The sequence below is a fragment of the Podarcis erhardii genome, assembly GCF_964252035.2.
Source record: "Podarcis erhardii genome assembly, chromosome: 13".
NCBI classification, from domain to species: domain Eukaryota; kingdom Metazoa; phylum Chordata; class Lepidosauria; order Squamata; family Lacertidae; genus Podarcis; species Podarcis erhardii.
This window is the reverse complement of record NC_138502.1, coordinates 23,550,583-23,570,923: the sequence shown is the minus strand read 5'-3', so window position 1 is coordinate 23,570,923 and position 20,341 is coordinate 23,550,583. Positions and strand designations below refer to the sequence as shown.

Here is a 20,341-nt window from a genome sequence, read left to right as displayed (position 1 = left end):
TACAAAACGCATACTGATGGGAACTTAAGTTTGAGGGGTGGGGGGATGAAGAACTGAAATTTAAGGAACTGAAAATATCTGATTTGCCAACCCTACCAACACCACCCCCTCTGTCATCTGAAAGACCACCTGCAAGTACAAGTAGTGCAGTCTAGATACTTCCTAATATTCTCTTTGTGATTACTAGGCTATTGTTTCTTATGCATCCCTTCAGTATTCTATTGCTGATTTTACAGCTTTACTTTGGATGATTTTGTTGTCTTGCCTGCAATACAGATGAGAAAATATTAAAGAGCTCAATAAGCTTGCACAACTCTTTTCCATTTCATGTTTTGATTTATTTAAATATAAGCACATATCAGATTGTTCAAATTAATACCAAGACTATATCTGGAAGGGGGCACAAAAGATTGTTACTTCGTTTTGCTTATTGCAGGAGTGGGCAAAACTTTTCAGCCCAAGGCCACTTTCTCTTTTAGATAGCCTTCTGGAGACTGTAGGCCTGTGATGGGGAGGACCCTATTCACATGTTTCTTTCCATATATAAGGCTAATTCATGGACCTTGGTTGGACCACACTACCTGGCGTAATCCTTGATTTTGAACAGGAGAGTCAATTGCATACAATGCTACATGTCAGCAGCTGTTCATACATAGGTCAAACTTAGATTCACAGAATGTTTAGGGGTATGCATAACCCTGCATCCCCCCAGAAAAAAAAAGGACTGGCACTCTCTACAATTTTGTGCTATGCCATTTTCCCCACAGCAGCCATTTTTGTGTTACATCACACTCCCCCCGCCCCCCATGGCAACTATGTTATGCTTGGCACTCTCTCTAAATTTAAATGTGCTGTCTGGTTTAAAAAGATTGTCAACCCCTGATATAAAGGCAAAAAGCAAGCTATGCTTTGGTCTCAGCACTGTCTTGAATTGTTCCTTTCCTCAGCACTCTCTAGTGCTACTTTGACACCTCTACCTGAAGTTCCTTAGTTTCTCCATATAGTTAAAGGAAATCTTGTGCAACTTTCCTTAGATCTTGAATGCTCAGATGGATGAAGAGTCCTGTGAAACTCAGAAATGTGCACAGCACACTAGAAACAATGGATGGTATCAGGAGTGCCACGGGAGCCGAGGCCCCATGAAAATTTTCAAGGAGGGGCCGGGTCCCTTCATTATTCCACAGCCCACACAGTGGAAGGAGGCCTGATGGGTCCCATCACACCCTCAGAAAGGACTGACAGGGCCTGCTGCAGCTGTGTTGGGTTCTGTTGGGCCCTCCCACTGCAACAACAGACTTTGGGAAGACCTGACAGAGCCCATCACAGCCACAGCAGGCCCAGTTGAGCCTTTCTGAGGGCATGACGGGCCCCATCGGGCCTCCTTCTGCCATTTGATATCATGTGTGAGGCGCACATGAAATCAAACACATGCCGTGGGCTCCCACAATGTTGGGTGGAACCGGGAGCACCTGTATGGCATTCATTCATTTTATTCTAATCAATCCAACATGGTTTATAGATGCTGAAAGCCACCACCACCCGACTATTTTCCTGCACTTTTTTTTTTCAGATGGGTGAATTTTTAATTGTATGGATAAACTGTCTTACATGCCTTAAAATGTTGGGATTTATGTAAGCCATTTGTAATGTCTCACAGGTAACTTCTTTTCACCCACTTATTTCATCATTCATATTTACTGTGTAAATATTTTGCAAATTCTCAAGACCCCAATGATTAATTAGTGGAACATTCCCAAAAGCTTTTCTAAAGAATTTAGTTACATCAAGGATGGGAAGATATAAATTAACATGTATTTGTTTGCAGCATCGCAGTGTGCTACTTCAAAGGAAGAAAGAGTGGTTATTTCTTGCATAAAGTAAGAATAAGGTTGGTTTGTTACATCTCAATGACAGCAGTTTTGTCTAATTAGTGGGTTAAGAAGATCTGGACACTCTTCCTTGATTTGTAGTAAAATGAAAAGAGTTAAGAGAATCAACTTGTGCATATCTGTGTGCTTCCTATTGCACACTTCTGACTAAGCATAAATAATTTACAGTATTTTTGTGTGCTTATCAGCAGCTCTTCTGGATTGTTTTTATTTGAGGTGGTATTCAATCATATACAGGAAAAATAAAGTTGCACAATTATAGTTGATTGGGAGGTATGGACAACAAACTGATCCAAGGTGAGTGCCTGTCCAAATTTGAGCCCCATGTAATAACTGTGCTAGGGGTTTAGCTTTAAACTGAGGAAATGGTGTGAGTGGAATGGCTTAGTCCTCATCCCCCAATACTACAACTCCTGTCTAAGACGACACTCCTCTCCATCACTGCTTTTGGAGTGGTGGTGGTGTGAGACATAGGAAGATTAATTTAGGATTAGGGTTAGTGATCTTGTGCAACATTTGGAGTTTGGCTCTCAGTTTGCAGTACAGTTGGTTCCTTTTTAATAATAATAATAATAATAATAATAATAATAATAATAATAATATATTATTTCATGTAAAACTACAGATGCTTGGGAGATACAAAAGCAAACAATGGTTTGCCCATTTCACATCATATGATCCACAACTTAAGAAAGAAAATGTTGCTAAAAATAATGATATGAATAATAAGATCAAGATTCCACGGATGTGCAACAAAGCAGTCAATAACAAGTCCTGGAACACAATTATATCCATATGCAGTCATATTTTGTAGGAACCAGCCAGCTATAAGTTTGTCTTTTTATACAATGGCCACCATTTACCTTTACCTTTACCCCTTTAAACTCATAAAGAATGGATGAGGTTTTTTCCCGATAATGAAAAAAATTTAACCTTGTTAAAGCAAGTATCAAGGGGAAAGGCCAAGCACACAGGCTTGCCCTTGCGACTGAGGGGGCTGGCTCCATGCAATGTGCTCACGTCACATGCACACACCACACAGCTTGCACACATGGCATGAGCATGTCACTGTGGGATATTCAGGGGGCATGGCCCCTTATTAATTTTTTTTGGGGGGGGAGACCCAAGGTCCCTCGGTTCCCACTAGCTGGCGCTCCTGAAAAAGGCTGAGTTAGGCCTCCGTCTCTGTGTAATGACTAGTTGAGTGATGGCAAACAAATACATTATATGGTGTTTACACATAAGGTCTGGATTGAGAGGAAATGCTAAGCCATTAAAGAGATTAATTTACCATAGTGCTGCAGCAAGCAAAACAATAACAGAGGAGCAAAGTATTTGCAATTTCCTCCTTGGAATCCTCCACACTTGCCCATTTCTGAAATCTTCCATCTCGAGTGTCTTCTCAAAGTTAAGTCAAATGATATTACCCTGACCGTGGCAAAAAAATTCTCAGAGGTAATAAGAAAAAGAAATCAACATGCTCTGGATAAAACATAGTAACTGTCTTGGTATCTTTACTTTGTATCTCTCCTGCATTTTGGTTCTGATTTTTTTTTGTGGGTCTTTGGACTGTAATAAAACAATGTATTTGAGTAACTATACTATACTTATTTGATCTATTTAATGCCCAGTATCAATCTATTCCTCTTCCATATAGGGTATCCATTCTATGGAAGACATAGGAGAGAACCAGACCAGTCCTAATGAATTCATCCTTGTAGGGTTTTCAGACTTAGCTGAACTGCAAATCTTGCTGTTTTTCATTTTTCTGGCAACATACATGATCACCTTAGTTGGGAACCTGCTCATAATTCTGCTTGTAAAACTCAACCCTTCTCTTCAGACGCCAATGTATTTTTTCCTGGTGAACCTATCATTCTTAGAAATGTGTTACACTACAAGTGTGGTACCCCAGATGCTGATACATTTGTTAACAGAGCATAAAAGCATTTCTAAAGCTGGATGTGCAGCCCAGATGTATGTCTTCACCATCTTGGGGCTGACAGAATGCTGCCTTCTGGCAGCCATGGCATATGATCGCTATGTTGCCATATCTTATCCTTTGCATTACACAGTCATCATGAACCACCAAGTATGTACACAGCTGGCAGCCGCATCATGGATTATTGGCATTTCAGTGGAAGTTGCTCAAACAACATGGATCTTCAGCTTACCATTTTGTGGTTCTAAACGCATTCAGCACTTTTTCTGCGATATCCCACCACTGGTGAAAATGGCATGCACAGACACCACTAAAAATGAAATTGTTGTCATGACAGTGTCTGTCCTTTTCATCATGAGTCCATTCCTGCTGATCATCCTCTCCTATATCCGTATAATTTCAACCATTCTCAGACTTCCTTCTGCAGAGGGAAGGAGGAAAGCGTTTTCGACTTGCTCCTCACACATCACAGTAGTGACATTATTCTATGGGACAGCCCTTTTTGCCTACTTAAGGCCCAAGTCCAGCTACACTCCGGAGAGTGACAAGATGATTTCTCTTATGTACACTGTTGTGACACCTGCTTTAAACCCCATAATATATACCCTAAGAAATAAAGAAGTAAAAGGAGCATTTAGGAAGACAGTTACAAGAATCTTCTATGCCCAAGACTCAACTAATTGAACATTTGAGTAACTGGGTAGGGAGAGTTGTTTTAAGCCCTAACAGTTTAATCATTTGTCACAGAATGCCATTCTTATTTTAAAAATTTGGAAAAAAAGTTTGAAAGATATAACATGAAAATAAAATATTTGGAAACTCTTGTTAATAGATATTAAGCCTATATACACTCATAGTCTGTGTGTCTGAACAATTGTAGAGGAGTATTAAACTGTTTCTGAATGGCACAATATTATAAGAAGGTTGGCTCAAGCTAACTCTCTGACATGCTCATTGTGTATTGCGAAGGGGATTTTACTTTTTATTTTTGCATGAAAAAAGTTTCATGTATATAAATCCACTACTGGAGGTATTGGAGAAATTTAGTTCAGTTGGTAAATAAGGTGTTAAAAAAAGCAAAGGACTTGGATGGTTGTACTTTAATTGATAATAAAATGTTTGAAAACTTTGGTTAATAAATATTTAAGATATATTTACTCATAGACCTAGTTCTGAGAGACAGTATTGTCATGAGCTATTTCTGAATGGCACCTTTTCAGATTGGTATAAGGTTTGATGATCCTTACAAATATTCCTTGAACAAAGGGGGGGGGCATTTTTGCTAGGAGTGTACACACCTAACCTTTTCTCAGACATATTCATTGTGGAAGGTTTGTTTGTTTGTTTGTTTGTTTGTTTGTTTTTGAAGAAGAAGAAGAAGAACCTGCAATCTGTCATCTCTAGCACCACCAGAAGGTAGAAGTGATACAGTCCAGCTAAAGGTTTACTTCTTAATATTCTGTTTGTGAGAACTCGACTACAATTTATGATACCTGCTCACAGTTATCTATACCTGCATGTTATGACTTTGCTTTGGAAAGCTGTATTGTCTTTCTCTGTGATGTAGTGTGTGTATACACACACACATACACCAACTTATTATTTTTTGGCTTGTTGTTTGCTGCCATGAGTCCCATTGTGGGAAAGGGGGAATATAAATTTAATGATAAATAAAAGAAATACATTGTTCTGTTTACTAACTCATGGATGTGCAGAATCTTAGATAATGGAAGTGCAATATCACTTTATAATTAATCATTTTGGCCCCATAGGAGAAAGCCAATTTTTATACCCAAAGCAGCAGTTTCAACTTCTCTGGGGACAATGATTTGCTTCAAATAATGATGCCAATGGGGTATCATGTCTGCACACTTTAAAATTCTTTAAGATGAGAATCATTCTCTCTCTCTCTCTTTCACACACACACACACACACACACACACACACACAGAGCGAGAGAGCGAGAGAGAGAGCGTTTCTGGAATTGGACATCCCTAGCTATTTCATAGCTGCATTAAATAGGATAGGCTGACCATATCCTTTACCTACAATGATCAGCAGTCCTCCAAAAGTAAGTGCTTGTTTCTTTCTTTTTGACACCAGAAAAGGATCAGTAGACAATGTTCTTGTTAGATGGACTTCAATCCTATTAATGCAACTCAGAACAAAGTCCCGTTACATTCAGTGAGGCTTATTCCCATGTAAAGTGAATATAGAATTGCATCTTTAGCCTGCAATCCTTTATGCACTTCGGTCTGAAAACTATGATGATAGTTGTAGTCCAACAAGATCTAGAGGGCACTGCTCCATCTATAGCTAAAGCAAAAACAAGGTCACTCAAAGAAATATTTTTAATCAAGATCAATCTGCAAACATTATTATCAATTGAATAATCAATTATTATCAATTAGATAATCAGTTGGATCACTTTCTTAAGTAAAAACCTGCAGGTTGTCAATTTATGCCAACAGGCTACAAGTTAGCTCCCTTTAAGAATATAGAAACAGTGCAGCTTTATATGTAAAACTAAAAATATCTATATAGGATAAATTTTTGCTGCATGACATTGAAATGATTGAAATATTCTTGCATTTGTAATATTCAGATTAAATACCATGAGATCAACTTCCTCTGAGAATGAAACATGCATCTTGGAATTCATACTCCTGGGATTTGTAAATATCACACAAGGAAATACCTTCCTTGCCATCCTGTTCCTCACTATGTATACTGTCTGCTTCTTGGGAAACTCACTCATACTCACCATGACTGTATTAAATCGGTCTCTACATACCCCCATGTATTTCTTCCTTGGCAACCTCTGTTTCCTTGACATCTGCTACATCTCTGTGACAGTACTAAAAATGCTAGCAGATCTCTGGGCTGAATCCCCAGTCATTTCCTTGTTGTTTTTCCTTGTTGCCTTGGTGGGCACCGAAGGATTCCTTCTGGCTTCTATGGCTCTGGACCGCTATTTTGCCATATGTCATCCATTGGGCTATACAAAACTCATGAATAAATATATTTGCCTTCAGTTGGCTGCTATATCCTGGACTTGTGGCTTCCTCAATGCTTCTCTCCACACAACACTCACATTTCGCCTGTCTTTCTGCCAGTCTAATGGAATTAGTCATTTTTTCTGTGATATTCCACCATTGTTGAGTATTTCATGCTCTGACACGTCAATCAATGAGGCAACCATTATTACAGTGGGTGTGTTTGTAGGCCTTAGCCCTTTCTTCTTCACCCTGGTCTCATACACATTCATCCTTCATGCCATTTTAAGCAGCCGCCAGAAAGGACAGCGCCACAAAGCCATTTCCACCTGTGCTTCCCATCTCACAGTTGTGATTCTGCTCTATGGTTCCAGCATATTTATATATGTCCGTCCTACCTCTAGCTACTCACTTGAAAGGGATCAGCTTGTGGGGGTTTTGTACAGTCTCTTAACGCCAACACTCAACCCAATTATTTACAGCCTATGGAACAAGGAAGTGAAGCTGGCAATGAGAAAGTTTCTGCTGAGAATACCTTCCCTTGGAATTTAGATTCTTTAACTGAAACCTCAAGGACCTGAAGATCAGTTGAAGAGATCTGAAGACCCATACTATCACTATAAAGACGTAAGAATATAAGAATAATCTTGTCAGATTGGGCCAGTAGCTCATCTAGTACACTCTTCTCGCAGTGGCCAACTAGATGCCTGTGGGAAACCAGGGAGCAGAACATGAGCACAAAAGGACTCTCCCCTTCTGTGGTTTCCAGCAACTAGAATTTGCAGTCTTTGCTGCCTCCAGCTGTGGAGGTGGAGCATAGACATCATGGTTAGTAACCATTGATAGCTCTCTCTTTCATGAACTGGTCTAATCCACTTTTAAAGCCATCCAAGTTGGTGGTCAGCAGTGCCTCCTGCGGGAGTGAGTTCCATAGTTTAACACACCTACACTGAAAGATCTGTCCCAATGGGCTGATTTTTATGTTTTGATATTTGGCAAAGGACCAAAGTCTGAGAACATGGTATACTTGGGAGGTTGTGGACTCTTCTTCCTTGGAGATTATAAAGCAGAGGTTGGGTTGCCATCTGTCATTAATGGGGGTTGGGCTAGATGATCCTTGGGGTACCTTTCAAGTCTACAATTACATAATTTTATGATTCTATGAAAGTCTGAAAAGTAGTGTGCAGTACGGTTTGGAAGAGAAAAACAGTGGGCTGAGTTGCAGTGCTGAACCATTCACCATGAAATTCCTCTCCCTGGGCATTTGTTGTGAAATTCTTTTGCAAGCATGGATTATAGGCCTTCTGCAGATGCAATCTCTTCAGGAGGTTCATTTTCCATGGTACAGAACCTTTAGGGTGGCAGCACCCACCCTTTGGAACTCTCTCCCATTACATATCAGACAAGAAGCAAGCTTGTTTTCTCCTGCTCTGGAGAGTAGGACTCAAACCAATGGCTTCAAGTTACAAGAAAGGAGATTCTGACTAAACACCAGGAATAGCTTTGTGACAGTAAGAGCTGTTCAGCAGTGGAAGAGTTTACTTCAGGAAACTGTGCGCTCTCTTTCACTGGAGGTTTTTAAGCAGAAGTTGGATGGCCATCTATCAGGCATGCTTTAGTTGAGATTCCTGCATTGCAGGAAATTGGTCTAGATGGCTCTCGGGATCCCTTCCAACTCTACAATTCTGTGATTCTAAGAACCATCTCTACTGCTTTTTTACCATGTGCTGAATACCTGCCTTCCCCATGAAGGCTTTCAAGTAGAAATTCCAGTCCCAGTCAGTATCTCTATTGCATTTGAAATAGTTTATGCATGTGTTTTTATTTTTGATGTTTTGAATGATGTTTTTTTTATGACATTTTTATTTTTAATGGCTTTGAGATGTTTCATGGAAAGATGTTTCATAGAAGGAATGAAAATAAACAAGCAACATCCATACTATTACTTCATGGTTGAAGATGGTCACTAATGATGTCTGTTAATATGTGAAATACATAAAGATCTGACTACTATATTTTACATTCTGCTTTATTAATACAGGAATGTTTCTAATGAGAGAGAAATATCAAAACTTTCATATATACAGTACCAATGCTACTCTAAATAATACAAAAGCATGAATTAATACTTGCTATGTCAACACTACAGGATTCGCTTCAGTTTATAGTAGCAGAACGCATTCCTGGCCATGTCTGGATGCTTTCCAGGAGCATATCTGAAACCACTCCAAGGCAAATGGATATTGAATGCCATTAGTGGTAGAATGGTAGTCTAAACCACAGAGCCTAGGGCTTGCTCATCAGAAGGTCAGCGGTTTGAATCCCCACAATGGGGGTGAGCTCCCATTGCTCTGTCCCAGCTCCTGCCCACCTTGCAGTTCGAAAGCACGTCAAAGTGCAAGTAGATAAATAGGTACCACTCCAGCGGGAAGGTAAATGGTGTTTCCGTGTTAGTCTTAGTCATGCTGGCCACATGACCCAGAAGCTGTCTGTGGACAAACACGAGCTCCCTCAGCCAATAAAGCAAGATGAGCACCGCAACCCCAGAGTCGTTCGCGACTGGACTTAACTGTCAGGTGTCCCTTTACCTTTACCTAAGATAGATACTTTGCTGCTGCATCCCTACAACACCAGCTTAGTCTTGGGTTGATATTACACAGAATATGCAAGTGAAAACATATTGACCTAAACTGGGCCACATATATCTCAGTGAACCATCTCTCACCAATTCACATAATATACAAAACTGCAGTGGTTTCAATGTCAAGCAGGTTATAGGCAATTCCCCACTGATCTTCCACTGAGCATCTATAGAAAAAGAAGGATCTGTAAAGTTGGAGAGGATCTTTGAATGAGAACCAAGATGGTGTGGGGCAGATGAGTAGAGCTCCTGGGAGCACTAGGAATCTTGTGTGACAGCATGGTAATAACTGTAATGGAGGATGAGTAGTAGTAATAATTTCCATAGCAGTCTGGATTTCTCAGCAGCAGTTCAGGGCAAGCCTGCGTGACTTGTGACTCTCCAATCTGAAGTCAGCCCATCAGACACACATTTTGTCTTCAAAGGTGCGGGATGCAAGAATACCCCCCCAACCCAATACCAGAAAGGCAGCAAAAACCGGAGTTCTAATCACCCAGTGGGTTGTCCCACATATCTAAGACTTTGCATGCCTTTTAGGACTTCCTAGACATTATGTGCTATATGTTCCCTTTAATCTCAAAAAATGAGCCAATAATTTTAAACTGATGTTTTATTTGAAAATTTAACATAGAGAAGGGGAGAGGAAGAGAGGAAGAAAGAAGAAAGCAAAAAAGAAGAACTACAGGAACAACTACTACTACCAGCTCACATTAGGAATACAGTAACTATGAATATACACAGATTAAGCATATAAATTAACTAGCAGAAAGTGCCCAGTGTTGCCTAGGAATTCTAAACAGAGGAGGAAAATCAAACAAACAAACTCAAGATTTCTAAATAGATAGTGTACTTCGTTATTTTTAAGGATGTGCACAGTCTTAGATTGCCCAACCAGAAGGAGTTTTTGGAGCAACTTTCAGTTAACTTCTATAAATTATTAAATCACATTAAAGCCAAGCTTCTGTTTCTAAAATGTTTGTCTTCCAGGGCAGAATCTCCTAAGCATCATTTTTTTTAAAGCTTTCTTAACATCTTCATTTCTCAAACTGTAGATGATTGGGTTGAGCATGGGGGTCACCACACTGTAGATAAATGAGACCACCTTGTTAACTTCCATTGAGTTCTGGCCTGTGGGGTTGACATATATGAAGATAACGGTTCCATAGTAGAGTGAAACTACAGTCAAGTGGGCAGTGCAGGTGGAAAAGGCCTTCTGCCGTCCTTTTGCTGAGGACATCCTTAGGAGGGTTGCCAGGATGCAGACATAAGAAAGCATGGTCAACAGAAAAGTTCCTAATACTATGACAGCTGAACTGATGAAGATGATGGTTCTGCTGATGTACGTGTTAGTACATGACAGGCTGAGCAGTGGAGGGACATCACAGAAGAAATGGTCAATGATGTTGCCGCAGAAGTGCAACCTGCCAACTAAGATGGTAGATGGGCAAGGATTTAGGAATCCAGTCACCCAGGAAGCTAAAGCTAAGTAGATACACATTCTACTGCACATCAGTGTTGAGTATCTCAGTGGGTTGCATATGGCAAGATAACGGTCATAAGCCATAACAGCAAGTAGGAAGCACTCTGTGGAACCCAGAAAGAAGAAGAAATATGACTGCACAAGGCATGCCGTTAGAGAGATAGCCTTAGATCTTCCTAAGGATATTGCCAGAAGTTTAGGGAGAGTGACTGAGGTGTAACCAATCTCCAGGATAGCTAGATTGCTCAGGAAGAAGTACATCGGTGTGTGGAGACTCGATTCTGTCTTTAGTGTGATAAGCAGGATGATGTTTCCCCAAAGTGTAAGGAGATATATGAGAAGGAATGTGATGAAATATATAACTTGTAACTTCTTAGTACTTGTGAAACCAGCAATGATGAATGTTGTTACTCCTGTGTAATTTAACTGCTCCAAGACTGTGTCATCTTCCATCTAGAAAACAAATGTGAATAAGCAGTCATGGTGATAGTGAGCTATAAATGTTTGCACTGCATTCTCACATTTTAATTATATGGTCAATGTTAGTCAAGTGAAATGCTGAGGTGAACTTGGAGGTTTGGTTGAAACATCTGAGAAATTAGGAGATTAGCAAATCAAAATTTTAATAAATTAATCAACACTCCTCCACCACCAGTGAAGGGTTTATTCTCTAAATGTAGATCCAATATTTGATTGTGCTATCTGAAAGTCTGGTTAGACATAGACCTGCTGTCTGGGTTCAAGCCAAACTGAACAGTTTCAATGTGAACTGGTCTGCATTTGTGATTATATAACTAAACGGATTCACATAAGTACTACTCCCTTAACTCACTTTTCATTGTAGCTGTACTTTATAGACTCATCTTAAAAATGTAGGTATATGTAACTGCATCTCTGTCTTTTTTTAAGCTCATTATGCTCTGTGTATGGTTCCGTTATGGTTTATATGCTTATGTGTTACTTTGTGCATATGTTTATGATAAATCAATAAACATTTTTTTTAAAAATTGGTTATCTCAGAAGTTAATCATTTCTCACTAATACAATACAGTGGTACCTCGGGTTACAGATGCTTCAGGTTAAAGATGCTACAGGTTACAGACTCCGCTAACCCAGAAATAGTACCTTGGGTTAAGAACTTTGCTTCAGGATGAGAACAGAAATCATGCAACAGCGGTGTGGCGGCACAGCGGTAGCGGGAGGCCCCATTAGCTAAAGTGGTACCTCAGGTTAAGAACGGACCTCTGGGACGAATTAAGTTCTTAACCCAAGGTATCACTGTATTAGCCATATCTTATTTCTGCTTTATATGAAATATTTCAAGTGGCACAATAAGAAATAAATGTTGGCAATGATATCAGACAATGATGAGATCCTTTGAGGTATTGTTAACACCTGGAAGTAAGGTGTTTTCCCCAGGACTGTGCCATGGCAAAAACAAAAGGAAGCTTCATTTGCTTTCATTTCCTTGTGTTATTTTTATTTAAAAATTGAATCTACAAGCAAGTTAGCCTGGAACTGTTTCATTGAAAACTGCAACCGTTATATTTTTCCTCCCTAATATTTGGTACAACGTTACTTAATCTGCCTTTTCTCTGTGTGCTCAAGATGTGTCAGCAGGACTTTCTCTCTGTGTGTTCTCCTCCTCCTCCTCCTCCTCCTCCTTTTAAAATAACATCTCTCCTGTTGATTAACAATATCCCTAGCAAAATCACCTTAGCCTTTTTCTTTTTACTGTGTGGTAGGATATCATCTGTTGTATGACATCTTGACTTTAACATAGGTTCAGTTAAAGAGTATTGACACTAGCTGAGTAATCCCCAAATAACCTTGGTCATCCCCAGCCCATCTTCTTCCTCCTTTGAAAGTCCCAGATTCAGTCTCCAATAGTCAGCATGCACAATGCTGAGCTAGCTGGACCAATGGTCTGACGTAGCATGTTTCAAGAGAGTGCGCTAAATAACTGACTCCATTTCAAAAAGGAAACCCAGACAGATGGGTGGGGTATTAATAATAATAATAATAAACTCAATAAAAACAATATTTATGATAGCATTAGGCAAAAGCATAAAGTTGACCATTTATGAATATTCAATTTATAGAAGGTAGGTGCAATCCAGGAGGGTTATGTCTCCAAAACTGTCTACATCTCCAGGTTCAAATTTCAGGTCTGAGAGAAAGAAGACTTGTCAATATCATTCAGACTTCTACCTGTAACAAGATAGAGATACAGCCACTTGGATACTCTGTGAATATTACAGTCATACCTCAGGTTACGAATGCTGTGGATTGTGCATTTTCGGGTTGCGGACCGCACCAAACCCAGAAATACTGGAATGGGTTACTTCAGGGTTTCAGTGCTCTTGCATGCAGAAGCGCAAAATGATGTCACATGCATGCAGAGACGCAGCGCTGCAAGTTGTGAACGCTGCAGGTTGCAAACATGCCTCCTGCACAGATCACATTCGCAACCCGAGGTATGACTGTCATCAAAAAAGATTCAAGGAAGGCTGTACTGGCTCTAGGATCTGGGGACATGTTAGGTAGAGGTATCTCAGTGAAGACCATTTACCTGAAAAAGGTGAGCCATGCAGGGTAGGAATTTTCACTGTTGCTGGCCCTCTTGGATTAAATGTGAAATGTCACAATTGCAGTGGTGTTGGGGTGATTCACCCTTTGGCACTGTTGGGGCCCTGACAAATTCCAGATCTTTCTGCTGTTTGCAGCCAGAGCTGAAAGGAGGCAAAATGCTATACATAACAGGAGTCACTTTTGTAGCACTGGTATTAGATAGTTTTGGATGGCAAATACCACTGGACTGCTATAGATGAAAAACAGAACATACCTTTTTGATCTAGTTTGCTTAGGAACCCAAAAACCAAATATAACAGCAATAGTCTTCTTATTTCGCTGTCTCTTCTATACTTCTTGACTAGGGGTCAGCAAACTTTTTCAGCAGGGGGCCGGTCCACTGTCCCTCAGACCTCATAGGGGGCCGGGCTATATTTTGAAGAAAAAAAATGAATTCCTATGCCCCACAAATAACCCAGAGATGCATTTTAAATAAAAGAACATATTCTACTCATGTAAAAACACGCTGATTCCCAGACCGTCCAGGACCGGATTTAGAAGGCAATTGGGCCGGATCCAGCCCCTGGGACTTAGTTTGACTACCCATGTTCTTGACCTTCTTGCTGAAGCTGGGCTTTGCAGGAGTAAAAGATAAAATTCACTAGGAACTAATAAAAGAAATGTATTCAATGATTCTAAAAATATAGTTTAAAAAGTCTTGGGGTGGGGGAGAAATGATTTGAAAATAGACCTAGTAAATTAATATGAAGTGAGCCCAATATTCTCTGCACTCAGTCTGATGTGGTGATTTCTTGAAGTTTACCAAAATATCATAGTGTTTGGTGTGCATGTGTATCTCCTGAGAGCCAATCAATTTAAGAGTTTGGGGAATGGAAAAAGAAGGTAAATGAGCCAATGTGGAGTAGTGGCTGAGGGCCAAAACTAAACTTAACAATGTCTACTCCATTTACAGAGGAACAATCCTTTGCACAAGAAGATGGTGTAATGCAAGCCAGTGTAAGTTGATTAGGTATAAAGTAACAAAGGTGTAAAGTTCAGCCGGTTGGGCTACTGTTGCTCCACTGAGCTTGGGAAAGGGAAAAACAAGGCTTTGAAATAGTGTTCTATGCCAGGTTGCCATGTCATCTGACATAGCTGAATGGGCTTAGGATCTACTGTAGTCAAATTCCCCCTTCTTTGTTTCACCCCCATAATGCCTCTTCTGGGGACTTACAATGGCCTCATCTCAGCCAACTTCACCTGAGCCCCTGCTGTATCAGGACGAGCAAGTTATACTGGCATGTATTCAGCTGAGCTTGGCTTGGGACCAGGGCCGGATTTAGGTTTGATGAGGCCCTAAGTTACTGAAGGTAATAGGGCCCTTTATATGTCCAGTTGTCCTTCGTCAACAACAAATTGTTGCTGCTTTTTGTGTTGAATATATGCGACGTGGTAATTTATGGACCTAATAGGTATCTAAAGCCATTTGCACATAACAAAATATGTATTTTATCAAAGTAATTGTTGAACTGAAATACAATTAAGAAGTTTATTAATATTGAAATACAATTAAGAAGAAGTACAATGGTACCTCAGGTTACATACGCTTCAGGTTACACACTCCGCTAACCCAGAAATAGTGCTTCAGGTTAAGAACTTTGCTTCAGGATAAGAACAGAAATCGGGCTCCGGCGGCACGGCAGCAGCGGCAGGCCCCATTAGCTAAAGTGGTACTTCAGGTTAAGAACAGTTTCAGGTTAAGAACGGAACTCCGGAACGAATTAAGAACTTAACCTGAGGTACCACTGTATATTAATAGTGATGGTGATATTTTAGGGAGTAGGCTAGCAGGCCTACTAGGTACTTACATCATAGGAGCCTACACAACAGAAAACACTGTTGCTGTATGTAGGCTTTAATTTATTTGTTTTTTAGCCCATATTTTGGAAATGTACCTCCATTTTTTCCCCTTTAATTTTTTTTTGTGCCCCCAAGAGAGTGGGTGTGCCTTTGCCCATTCTTTTGGAAATGTCTGTACAGGGGGAGAGGAAGGGTTAATAGGTAGACCAATAGAAAAGCCCAGAGGTGGAGCCTACCTGTTTTTAAAAGGCTTAGCCAGAGGTTTAGACAGTTGGGGAAAAGCAGTTGGGAAAGCACCTCCTACCTTCTCCCCGAAGTCTCACTTACCAGAGTCACAGTGATCACTTCCAGTAAGTGACTCAGCCAGCAATCTTACCTACACAACCCTAAATGGTTTAGGACCTAGGTACCTAAAAGTGTGTGCCTTTCCCTACATATTCCTGCCTAGGCCCTTGCATCATCTGAGGATATTTTGGTGGTGCTATCATTGCATATTAGAAGATTTGTTTGCTTGTGCTGGTGGAGTAGATCTCTTTAGCACTACTTTAAATTTTTCCCAGAATCTGTATTAAAAATAATGTACATTTTGTATACCAAAACAAAAAGATCCTAATAAAATTTAATCAGTGGGAGGTTTAAAATCAACTGCTTTGTCATTTAGATTTTGCATTCCTGCTGGAAATAAAGAGTTCCTGAATTTCTTAGTGGTATTGTTATATCTGATGAGATATCTGGAGATTGAACATGGAACCTTCTGCCTGAAAAGCAGTTCATCTACCACTGGTCAGGAATAGCACACATTGTTATTTTTCCTGAACAAGACACTCATACTTCAGAACAATAATGGAGTACCTGTGTTCTCTCGAGGTTGCAGGATTCCAGGTCCCAGCATCCATGAACTATGATCAGTGAATGTGGTCCTATGAAATGGGGAATGACCACAAATAGTAGAGGTCCTGTTCTACCTCCTTTCAGAGGGTCAGGTACCACCAATTATGGAAAGGATCCTGAAGAGTTTTTATTCCTTTATTTAGATTTATAAATATGCCTTTCATCACATGGAGATGAGATCATTTCAAGAGAATACCAACATAAACATCAAAACAAGTTAACATTAATTATATCAACCAATTACCAGTGTTTTGTGTTTTGTTTTGTTTTGTTTAAAAAACAACAATTTTAAAACATTAAAAATGACGATAACAGTTTGAAATTTAACAGGTAACATTCAAATGCCTACTGGCAACATTGCCTATCCTCCTCTGAAAACCAGAAGTAAACGGAGCATATTTCACCACCATCAGAAATCAGTGCCAGATGCATTTTCATGGAGTGGACATTCCAGAAAGGAATACGCAACCACAAAAAAGGCCCCTTCTTGCACCACTGCATCATACAATGGAATTACAAGAAGGTCTCTCTTGACAGTTTTAAAGTATTTCTTTGTGATATTGTCCTTTATATCATTGAATTTTATTTTTACTTGTAAGCCACCTTTAGAACAATTTGTATTGTTAAAAGTGAAGTATAAAGCAGTTATGAATAAATAAATAAATAAATAAATAAATAAATAAATAAATAAATAAATAAATAAATGGTATTTGAAGGCTTTGATGCTGCAGTTCCCAACTTCAATTCAAGTTGTTTCATAGTTAATTGCCCATTGGGGACCAGCATCTGTCCAACACACTTTGCATTACTCAATTAGTTTTTCTGGGAGGAATTCAGATGTTCTTAATGTCTCCTATGCTGAAACAAATTTTCTTTCTGCAGCAGGGTTGCACCTGTGAAGGTAAGAAGTGGTGGGAGGAATGAGATGGGATTTAACTGAGAGAACTTTATTCTTCTTACTTTTTAAAAATAGTTGCTGCTTTCTAGTTCAAACTACAATAATATCTGAAAAGCTTTTATTACTGTGCATTTTACACACATACACAGTATGTTCTCAAACTGTAGTGGGTTGTTCAAGCAGTAAGCAGTCAAAAAGCATTCTGTGGACACTGAACATGCTTAGTCTTCACTGGGCAGTTTTACACACACACACACACACACACACACACACACACCCTTCCGATTTCTTCCGATAGGTAGATGATAGATAGATAGAGGATAGAGAGATAGATAGATAGATAGATAGATAGATAGATAGATAGATAGATAGATAGATGATAGATAGATAGATAGATAGATGATAGATAGATGATAGATGATAGATAGATGATAGATGATAGATGATAGATGATAGATGATAGATGATAGATGATGATAGATGATAGATATAGATAGATATAGATAGATAGATGTGTCCAGCCTTCCATGATGTCTTGGCAATGAAGAAGCCCCATGGATATGTTTGCCCACATTTGTGCCTCCTGCCCCACCCCCACTCACCCAAAAATGCTGAAAAAAGGTTGTTGTTTTTTAAGTGGTTCCTGTAGATGAGTGAGTGAGTGAGATGGATAGACAGAGACAAAGAGTTTGGAAAACACACGGCACTATTGTGGCCCATCCAATATACTGCCACCAGTATTTTAGAACACTGTTGCCATCAAAATCAGGCACCTACAATTTTGATATTCAACTGTGTCTTGAAAATGTTTTTGTTTCACCAAACGTTTTTAGAGACTTGATTGTATTTGTTATTAGTAACTCAGATCTGATTTTTTTTGCTGTTTTGTTTAAATTATTTTATTCTATTATTGGAGTAAACCAGAACAATATTTTACCTATTAGCTGGAGGCTTATAAATACTTTTATAAAGGTAACAATCTAACCTCAGTCCTAATGTTCATATTGTAAATTATCTCATGCTTGCCATATCACTTACGTTTCAGGCTTTTCTCCAAGTGGTATGTATATGCTCCAAGGGATATCCACTTATTTTTACCTGGTCAACATTTTTTTTTTTAAACAGCACAACAAATCCTCCAGTGGGGGCTGTGTGATGATAGCATTGCATTGTTATGTATTGAGGAAAATACTAAAGTTGTGGCAGCGCTTTTTCTCAGTTAGAGAGTGCCAGAGTGCAGTTCTGGCACCTCCCAGGTACTGGTGCAACTACAGGCCAGCGCTCCTCCCTCCCACTTTGTGCTGTTATGTACTTCTGAGAAACCCAAAATGAACATTTCCACTCAAAACAGAAGTTGGCCCGTGTGTGCGAGTCTACGCTTCTTCTTCTTTTAGATCTATGACTCTACCTAGCTCTTAGCCACTCCTAGCCATGTTTGGTCAAGCTTTGGGGCTGCACCAATTTGTATTTCCTTTTCTTCAGTCTGTCTCTGGTGCAGCAGCTTTCCAGCCAGGCCTCTACTATTGCAAGTGTGTGCATTTGTGCAAGGGCCCTTCCAAGCTGCCCTAGTCATCTGCCCGAATCTATGAGAACAATGGAGTTGGGGGCGCATTTAATTAACCAGTGCCAGAACCAGGAATGACCCACATACCAGCTAGGGAGAGAGCTTGCTGTAGTTTTTAGCACCTCTATGGGTAGTGAATGCAGCTGTTGTCAAACCAGCATCTGTTCAGGGCTGCCCCATGTTGCACAATGTCATGGTTAGTTCCAGCACCTATTTTTCCTTTAAAAAAACACACTAAGTAGTGGTAAAATGGCTCTAGGAATTGAGGGAGAGAAGGATGAGTTATTAGTGTCATGAATGCTAACTGATAAATTCTATCTTTCCTAATTCAAATTGATAACTTGCAAAATTACTTTTCAAACATTTTTATTGATTTTCTTCCTAAAGGTGAAATAATAATACATATACAAGAGCAAAGGAAACCATCCCATTTTCTATTTTTTCTTTCTTTTTAGAGTCCACACTGAACTTTTCGCACAGCGACTCTGTTCTCATTCTCTTAGCACAAAAAAGTATCTCCATGATGGGACAGCACAATCAGACAAATGTCAAAGAGTTTGTTTTTATGGGATTCTCCAGGGAGCGAAACGTAAATTTGTGTCTCTTTGTAGTGTTTCTCGCCATGTATCTTGTCACCCTGACAGGCAACACACTAATCATTGTGGCTATCCGTATTGACCCACGGCTCAGCACCCCCATGTACTTTTTCCTGAGCAATTTGTCTTTCCTGGACATCTGTTATACAACTAGTGTGGTGCCCCAGCTGTTGCTCCATTCCCTGACTAGTCATAAGGTCATCTCTTTCAGTCGTTGCATGGCTCAGCTCTACATCTCTTTGTCCCTGGGTGGTATTGAGTTTATCCTGCTAGCAGCCATGGCCTATGACAGATATGTGGCTGTCTGCTATCCCTTGCATTACATGACGATAATGAGCAGACGAGTGTATATTCAGATGGCAATGGCTTCTTGGATGGGCGGCTTCCTCAATGCTCTGGTGCAGACGGTATTTACCATGCACCTTCAGTTCTGTAGCTTCAACACCATCAACCATTTTGCCTGTGAACTCCTGGCTGTTATCAAAGTGGCTTGCTCCAACACTTTTGTCAATGAGATTGTGATTATAGTGGCAGGAGTCATTGTCCTGTTGATTCCCTGTGGTGTTGTGCTGCTCTCCTATGTCTATATAATCCGTGCCATCTTACGAATTCGCTCTTCAGAAGGTCGGCAGAGAGCCTTCTCTACATGTACCTCACATCTGACTGTGGTCACTCTCTGCTATGGCACAGCAATCTTTGCTTACATGAGTCCCAAAGCCAACACTTCACCCAACCAAGACAAGATGGTATCAATATTCTATGCAGTGGTTACTCCCATGCTCAACCCTATCATATACAGTCTAAGGAACAAGGAAGTAAAAGGAGCCCTATCTAAAGTGGTAAGGAAAAGTATCACCACTTAAAGACATTGACCCATTTTTGGATTGTAATAGGGTCTTATAGTGCATAGTAGTGTTTGATGCGGGGGCTGAGAGTTGATTGCCTTATGCATTCCTATCACTAAGGCTGCAATTGTATGCACACTTCTTACCAAGCAAATCTTATTCAAAACA

General features: G+C 39.9%; 5 protein-coding genes across 8 annotated transcripts in view; 4 read left to right on the top strand and 1 right to left on the bottom strand.

Moving 5' to 3' along the window:
• Nucleotides 1–20,341, top strand: part of LOC309327488 (olfactory receptor 14A16-like) — a 287,993-nt gene that overhangs the window by 57,034 nt on the left and 210,618 nt on the right. The gene's annotated exons all lie outside the window — the stretch shown is intronic.
• LOC309327484 (olfactory receptor 10A4-like) lies at nt 2,531–4,951 on the top strand. Its single transcript, XM_081836784.1, has one exon. It carries the CDS (start codon nt 3,559–3,561, stop codon nt 4,513–4,515), a length of 957 nt encoding a protein of 318 aa, XP_081692910.1. The 5' UTR covers nt 2,531–3,558; the 3' UTR covers nt 4,516–4,951.
• LOC309327526 (olfactory receptor 5V1-like) lies at nt 6,365–8,174 on the top strand. Its single transcript, XM_081836826.1, has one exon. It carries the CDS (start codon nt 6,447–6,449, stop codon nt 7,377–7,379), a length of 933 nt encoding a protein of 310 aa, XP_081692952.1. The 5' UTR covers nt 6,365–6,446; the 3' UTR covers nt 7,380–8,174.
• Nucleotides 10,038–15,675, bottom strand: LOC309327475 (olfactory receptor 5AR1-like). 3 transcript variants are annotated; one of them, XM_081836775.1, is made up of 3 exons: nt 15,616–15,675; nt 13,521–13,680; nt 10,038–11,401 (listed from the first exon to the last, which is right to left on the bottom strand). In XM_081836775.1, the coding sequence occupies exons 2-3, from the start codon at nt 13,536–13,538 to the stop codon at nt 10,436–10,438; spliced, it is 984 nt and encodes a 327-aa protein (XP_081692901.1). In that variant the 5' UTR covers nt 13,539–13,680; nt 15,616–15,675; the 3' UTR covers nt 10,038–10,435. The 3 variants fall into 3 exon arrangements, with proteins under 3 accessions (XP_081692901.1, XP_081692903.1, XP_081692902.1); XM_081836777.1 differs by lacking the exons at nt 13,521–13,680; nt 15,616–15,675 and adding an exon at nt 13,794–13,959; XM_081836776.1 differs by lacking the exon at nt 15,616–15,675 and having other exon boundaries at nt 13,521–13,773.
• On the top strand, nt 19,256–20,191 carry LOC309326991 (olfactory receptor-like protein OLF3; the record flags this gene model as incomplete). Its single annotated transcript, XM_081836023.1, has 1 exon — nt 19,256–20,191. One exon carries the CDS (start codon nt 19,256–19,258, stop codon nt 20,189–20,191), a length of 936 nt encoding a protein of 311 aa, XP_081692149.1.